At 47.1% G+C, this 7750-nt stretch overlaps 1 protein-coding gene across 1 annotated transcript; it reads left to right on the plus strand.

Moving 5' to 3' along the window:
* Window positions 1-3425: 3425 nt before the first annotated feature.
* On the plus strand, window positions 3426-7081 carry LOC147992775 (uncharacterized). The gene is made up of 7 exons (XM_087541328.1): window positions 3426-3485; window positions 5285-5849; window positions 5934-6139; window positions 6226-6426; window positions 6502-6633; window positions 6712-6824; window positions 6895-7081. Exons 1-7 carry the CDS (start codon window positions 3426-3428, stop codon window positions 7079-7081), a joined length of 1464 nt encoding a protein of 487 aa, XP_087397454.1.
* Window positions 7082-7750: the final 669 nt, after the last annotated feature.

Here is a 7750-nt window from a genome sequence, read left to right on the forward strand (position 1 = left end):
ATCGAGCGCCGGAAAAATATGCAAACTGGCTTGGGTGCTGTCGACGGTGATGCCAACGTGCGGAAAAAGTTTCGTGCCATTTGGTGGAGTGAAAAAAAAGTAGTCGGGAACCCCCCTCCGGTAGACCGTAAAGAAGCTCGTTGCACTAGGGGTACGTGATCGCATGCATGCAATTGCACCAAAGTGGGTGGACATGCGGGCACGGCCTACGTAGGGCCCACACAAGGTTGGAACGAAAACGGACACAAAACGAACGTTGCGTCACGTCCGACCAGTGTTTTACGGCATTTTCACGGGGAAAATCCTAGGAAATGCATCGAGCGTTGGACAAATATGCAAACTGGCGTGGGTGCTGTCGAGGATGATGCCAACGTGCGGAAAAAGTTTTGTGCCATTTGGCAGAGTGAAAAAAAAGTAGTCGGGAACCCCCCTCCGGTAGACCGTAAAGAAGCTCGTTGCACTGGGGGTACGTGATCGCATGCATGCAATTGCACCAAAGTGGGCGGACATGCGGGCACGACCTACGTAGGGCCCCACGCAAGGTTGGAACGAAAACGGACACAAAACGAACGTTGCGTCACGTCCGGCCAGTGTTTTACGGCATTTTCATGGAGAAAATCCTAGGAAATGCATCGAGCGTCGGAAAAATATGCAAACTGGCGTGGGTGCTGTCGAGGGTGATGCCAACGTGCGGAAAAAGTTTCGTGCCATTTGGCGGAGTGAAAAAAAAGTAGTCGGGAACCCCCCTCCGGTAGACCGTAAAGAAGCTCGTTGCACTGGGGGTACGTGATCGCATGCATGCAATTGCACCAAAGTGGGCGGACATGCGGGCACGGCCTACATAGGGCCCCATGCAAGGTTGGAACGAAAACGGACACAAAACGAACGTTGCGTCCGGTCAGTGTTTTACGTCATTTTCACGGGGAAAATCCTAGGAAATGCATCGAGCATCGGAAAAATGTGCAAACTGGCGTGGGTGCTGTCGAGGGTGATGCCAACGTGCGGAAAAAGTTTCGTGCCATTTGGCGGAGTGAAAAAAAGTGGTCGGGAACCCCCCTCCGATAGACCGTAAAGAAGCTCGTTGCACTGGGGTACGTGATCGCATGCATGCAATTGCACCAAAGTGGGCGGACATGCGGGCACGGCCTACGTAGGTTCCCATGCAAGGTTGGAACGAAAACGGACACAAAACGAACGTTGCGTCACGTCCGGCCAGTGTTTTACGGCATTTTCACGGGGAAAATCCTAGGAAATGCATCGAGCGTTGGAAAAATATGCAAACTGGTGTGGGTGCTGTCGAGGGTGATGCCAACGTGCGGAAAAAGTTTTGTGCCATTTGGCGGAGTGAAAAAAAAGTAGTCGGGAACCCCCCTCCGGTAGACCGAAAAGAAGCTCGTTGCACTGGGGGTACGTGATCGCATGCATGCAATTGCACCAAAGTGGGCGGACATGCGGGCACGGCCTACGTAGGGCCCCACGCAAGGTTGAAACGAAAATGGACACAAAACGAACGTTGCGTCACGTCCGACCAGTGTTTTACGGCATTTTCACGGGGAAAATCCTAGGAAATGCATCGAGCATCGAAAAAATACGCAAACTGGCGTGGGTGCTGTCGACGGTGATGCCAACGTGCGGAAAAAGTTTCGTGCCATTTGGTGGAGTGAAAAAAAAAGTAGTCAGGAACCCCCTTGAGTAGACCGTAAAGAAGCTCGTTTTAAAAAACAGACGCAACTAATGATTGGAAAAAAACTAATGAATGGGTTAGTAGAAAAAAATGAATAGGCCCACGTATACATGCATATCCATCGGGGGTCAAAGCCGCCTCCACGCCTCCATGATCTCCAGTCCATGCCGCCTCCACGCCGCCTCCAGGATCGCCTCTCCCGACGCCATCTACGGCCAACGCCGCCCCCGACGCCACCTCACACCGCCTCCACGATCGCCTCCCCCGACGTCATCTGCGGCCGACGCCACCTCACGCCGCCTCCACGATCGCCTCCTCCGACGCCATCTGCGGCCGCCGCCGCCCCCGACGCCACCTCACGCCGACGCCCGCGACGGCCCTGACGCCATCTGCCACCGACGCCAGCTCACGCCGACGCACCGACGCCGTCGCCCCCGTCGCCTCGTAACGCCGACACCCTCAAGTTGGTGAACACAGATTCGGACCTACTTGCATGTTTCATGTGCTTTATCATGTATAACCTTGATCGTAGAATTTTTTGTCCTAGGATCAGTAGAGTGTGTAGTTAGAGTTTGTTAGTTGATTGAGAGTGGGCTGCATGTTCCACTCATTAAGTTAGTGCACTAAGTACTGCGTAAATACATGCATGCATGAGTGGCTGATACATGCCCTGTAGATACCATAGTTTTTCTTAGTTGTGTGAAAACCACCGAAGTGTTTGGCTATAGTGTAGTTTTGCTATAGTTTTGGTAATAATTATGCATGCATGACAGCTGATTCTAATTCAGTTTTTCTAGGTATATACAACAGAAAAACCATGGTATAAAAATACTATGGCATCTTAAACCACGTACCTGTTCTAGTCCAAACACCTCAAAATATTACATACCAAAGCTTTTTTCAGAAATCATAGTGTTTCTAAAAAAACTTTAAAATTACTTTGCTCCTAAACACACCCTAAGTTGCACCTTCGAATGTGTAATGTGAATGAGCTTATATACCTATGAAATTTATTTACAGTTTGCGACCGACGCCATCTGCCACCAACGCCACCGCGCCGCCGTCCCCCAGGGCCGGCCCTGATCCCATGGCACGAGGTACTATGCATTCATCATAGAAGTTCCTAATGCTTATTACAAGTTAGTGCACGATGTGGAGGCCATCAAAGCATATAATTGGAACGCGTTTACTTTACGCGTTTGCGTTGAAGGAATCACAAAGACCTTATCAGATCATACAAAATTTACCTGGCCGGTCGGAAACCTTGCCCTCCTACAGGTAAATCTTATGTTATATTTGTTTCTTTCAAACTATAGTTTGTGAAAAAAATTGCTAATATACTTCATGTTCATGCAGTACTTGTTTTGGGAGAAAGTGCAGCCACTGGATGATGACGCATTTGATCCACTGGCTCATGAATATCCGTTGATGCTTAATTGGTCAGAAGATGAGGCTAAGAAGCGTGGCACGTACGACACGTCATACGGCCGTGGTAATGGGACGGTAAGTTTAATTGGTTCGTACTGCATGCACTTCTGTTACTATTTACATGTTGAGAAATTTAAATTGATTTAACCTGTCACAGATTGATGACATGATAAGTGAGAAGTACATGCAGACATTAATTGCTCAACAAGGAAGAAAGGCGGAGGAAGAATTAGAGCAAGAAGATCGTGCCCAAAAAAAGAAAGATAATAGAGATGAGGCGTCATCGAGCAGGGATACTACATTACATCAAGTGATGAAATGCATCAAAGATATGCAAAAAGAAATTAGACTTCTCCCTGGAAAATGTGCTGAGGTAATATGAGTGATGTGTACTTCAGTTTACATGGGAATATGTTGGGGAACGTTGCAGAAAACAAAAATTTTCCTACGGTTTCACCAAGATCCATCTATGAGTTCATCTAGCAACGAGTGATCGGATTGCATCTACATACCTTTGTAGATCACACGCGGAAGCGTTCAAAGAACGGGGATGAGGAAGTCGTACTCGACGTGATCCAAATCACCGGAGATCCTAGCGCCGAACGGATGGCACCTCCGTGTTCAACACACGTACGGTCAGCATGACGTCTCCTCCTTCTTGATCCAGCAAGGGGGGAGGAGAGGTTGATGAAGATCCAGCAGCACGACGGCGTGGTGGTGGATGCAGGGGTCACCGCAGCAGGGCTTCGCCGTTCTACTACGAGAGGGAGAGGTGTAGCAGGGGAGAGGGAGGCGCCAAGACTCAAGGGTGCGGCTGCCCCCTCCCCCCGCTTTATATAGGCCCCCTAGGGGGTGCGCCGGCCCTAGGAGATGGGATCTCCTAGGGGGGGCGGCGGCCAAGGGGTGGAGTGCCCCCCAAGCCAGGTGGGGCGCCCCCCACCCTAGGGTTCCCAACCCTAGGCGCATGGGGTGGGCCAAGGGGGGCGCACCAGCCCACTATGGGCTGGTTTCCCTCCCCACTTTGGCCCATGGGGCCCTCCGGGATGGGTGGCCCCACCCGGTGGACCCCCGGGACCCTTCCGGTGGTCCCGGTACAATACCGGTGACCCCCGAAACTCTCCCGATGGCCGAAACTGCACTTCCTATATATAATTCTTCACCTCCGGACCATTCCGGAACTCCTCGTGACGTCCGGGATCTCATCCGGGACTCCGAACAACTTTCGGGTTACTGCATATTATATCTCTACAACCCTAGCGTCACCGAACCTTAAGTGTGTAGACCCTACGGGTTCGGGAGACATGTAGACATGACCGAGATGGCTCTCCGGTCAATAAACAACAGCGGGATCTGGATACCCATGTTGGCTCCCACATGCTCCTCGATGATCTCATCAGATGAACCACGATGTCGAGGATTCAAGCAACCCCGTATACAATTCCCTTTGTCAATCGGTACGTTACTTGCCCGAGATTCGATCGTTGGTATCCCAATACCTCGTCCAATCTCGTTACCGGCAAGTCACTTTACTCGTACCGTAATGCATGATCCCGTGAGCAGACACTTGGTCACTTTGAGCTCATTATGATGATGCATTACCGAGTGGGCCCAGAGATACCTCTCCGTTATACGGAGTGACAAATCCCAGTCTTGATCCGTGTCAACCCAACAGACACTTTCGGAGATACCCGTAGTATACCTTTATAGTCACCCAGTTACGTTGTGACGTTTGGTACACCCAAAGCACTCCTACGGCATCCGGGAGTTACACGATCTCATGGTCTAAGGAAAAGATACTTGACATTGGAAAAAATCTAGCAAACGAACTATACAATCTTGTGCTAAGTTTAGGATTGGGTCTTGTCCATCACATTATTCTCCTAATGATGTGATCTCGTTATCAATGACATCCAATGTCCATAGTCAGGAAACCATGACTATCTGTTGATCAACGAGCTAGTCAACTAGAGGCTTACTAGGGACATGTTGGTGTTTATGTATTCACACATGTATTATGATTTCCGGATAACACAATTATAGCATGAATAAAAGACAATTATCATGAACAAGGAAATATAATAATAATCCTTTTATTATTGCCTCTAGGGCATATTTCCAACAGATTATTCATAATTTATGCATGTAGTTAATGCTTTCGATGTGTCATTAAAGATAGTAGTGGAGAAGCTGGAGAAGAAAGGTCTTGTCTTCAAGCCAAACAAGGGGTCTCATGATGACATTGAGTTTGTGGAGCATAGTGAAGACTGGGTGGGGAAGTATGGTCCATCAAAATATTGGCCAGATGTAGAATCAACTCCTGGAAAAGAAGATATGGACAACAGGGTGGACGCATCCTTCACCACTGGGAAAGGGAACAAATTGGCGCGTGAGAAAGGTGTGCATCACAACACACCTGGTACAGGAGATGAAGGCGACCCCTTCGCTATTGAGGACAATGGTAATTCACCCAACCCATCTCTTGCGACGGTAGACACGAAGGACTTTCCAGCTATTAATTCAACCCCCAAGAATATTAATGAAGTGTCAGACGGGTCTAGCGCCGATAAATCTGAGGAGATTAGTATGGATAGTCTGAACACCCGTATTAAAAATGCGAAAGAAAATGGCACTCAGGAGAATGATGGGAAGGAAAATGATGGGAAACGCAAGAGGAAACAGTCAAAATACTGTCTTTCACCTTACCAGCAGAGCGGTGGACGTAAAGGTGCAAAGAAAAGTAAGTGCTAGGTAATTTATTCTTGCAACATACTTCTGTCCTTGCATGCACACTTTATTAACTCATTGTTTCTTACTGTTTTAGGTCTATTTGGTATAAGAGCTGCTATGATTAGTACTGATTACATTAATGAGGATCACATAGAGGCCACGAAGGTTTATATCCGGACACTGGCAGAGTCGGAGAAGCTTTGCAGAAAAACTGTTGTGCACATGACGGGAATTGGTGGGGAAACATGTACACCTGATATGCTTCAAGCCATCATTTCAAAAAAGTGGTTGCATGGCGGTGTAAGTATTAGCACTAAGTTATTAAGTTGTACATGTCATTTACATAAATTATCTAATAGGCGTATTGTTGTTATGTTATTTTGTAGGTCATCAATAGTTATTGCAACCATATGCAGACCCATAATCCTCGTGCTAATTGTCACATATTATCATCTTGGGTGTCCCACTGGCTTATTCTTCGTGCTGATGGAAAGGTTAACAACTCTAAGAGGCATTTTATGGATCATTTCACAAACCAAACTAAAATGGTGTCTAGAGTTACTGAAGAGTATTTCATCAAAGATAAGGTACTTCAGTTTAGTATGATAATTCGTACTAATAACTATCTGTGTGTACACCAACATGAATAAATTTTATTGTAGGCATACTTTCCTTTTCATGTGGAAGAAAATCATTGGATAACAGTTCTTATGCACAACAAGAAAAAAGAGTTTCAAGTTTTAAACTCTACTGGTAAATGCAGCAAAAGAGTTCTTACAAAGATTGCTAAGCCGGTAAGCTTACAACGTTATATAAAACAATATATAGTTATTCGAAACGTACTTCATATGGATTTGTCATTTTTATTTCAGAGGGCAGAAATAGCTAATGATACAAACGAGGTGAATGCTCTTATTGGAACGGAACATCCTGACGTATCTTCCTGGCCAATAAGGGAGTACAATATGCCGTCACAAACAGACGGGTATATTGCAAACGTTGAATTAGTATGTACTTGTCTGATCCATCAATAATTGACTTGTGGTTTCTTGCAAAGTCTCTTGTGGTCTTTTCATAGTGAAATGCGTTCAAAACTGGGACAGAGATGATTGGACATTTGAGTTTGATCAAGATGAGGTTAATGCTTCAAGGGGACGCATCCTAGCTGAAATACTTTTTTTAGAGTGCAACACGAAGGAAGTAGTGAAAGAGAAGATCCTCAAGATCATGGAGAAGAAATGAGTCGGAGGATGGGTGTTGGCCATTATCTCCACTAAATAAACGTATCGTTGTCGGTACTTGATACAATTTTCATAATAAGACATCTCTATATTGTAATGCGGCATGGTTTAGCATGTTCCGCAACTAAATAAATGTGCCGTGGTCGGTATTTGCTACAATATCTATTTTTCAATGTCACTCTTATTTGCATCGTTGTCAGTGACACTCTTATTTGCATCATTGTGGGTGATGATTTTTAACTTGTTATATAGTGTGATGATTATGCCACCGTGGCCGGCCTGGTGTTGCTATTTTATATTGTTTTGTATATTGTAGTGTGATGTAATGCGGATGCCGGCTGCTTTTTGTCAAAAAAAAGCTTAGAAAAAAAATGCCCAACCACCTCAGCCGGGTCCATAGTAGCGAACAGATCATACCCAAATCAAGCCCGAAGGGGGCGACTCGAGCGGCTGATAGAGCCCACTAATGGGCCCGGCAACGGGGTCCAACGGGGCTGCGGGCGGTGATAAGAGAGGAGCTCGGTGGAGGGGGCGGAGGCAGCTATTTAAGCCGCTCCTCGCGCCCCCCGCTTCCGAGGTGGTACTAAATATGGCGCCGCACGCTGCACTTGGTCGCCGCAAGGCTCAGGAGGCCTAATGTGCGCTGTCTCGGGCCGGCCCAGTTCGGCCC

The sequence above is a fragment of the Triticum urartu genome, chromosome 1A, assembly GCF_056163025.1.
Source record: "Triticum urartu cultivar PI428250 chromosome 1A, HENAU_Tu73, whole genome shotgun sequence".
NCBI classification, from domain to species: Eukaryota; Viridiplantae; Streptophyta; class Magnoliopsida; order Poales; family Poaceae; genus Triticum; species Triticum urartu.

Coding starts and splice junctions, on each gene's coding strand:
- LOC147992775 (XM_087541328.1), top strand. CDS start 3,426: ATGAAATGCATCAAAGATATGCAAAAAGAAATTAGACTTCTCCCTGGA. Junction 6,427..6,501: donor AGTATTTCATCAAAGATAAG/GTACTTCAGTTT, acceptor ATTTTATTGTAG/GCATACTTTCCTTTTCATGT. Junction 6,634..6,711: donor TTACAAAGATTGCTAAGCCG/GTAAGCTTACAA, acceptor TTTTTATTTCAG/AGGGCAGAAATAGCTAATGA.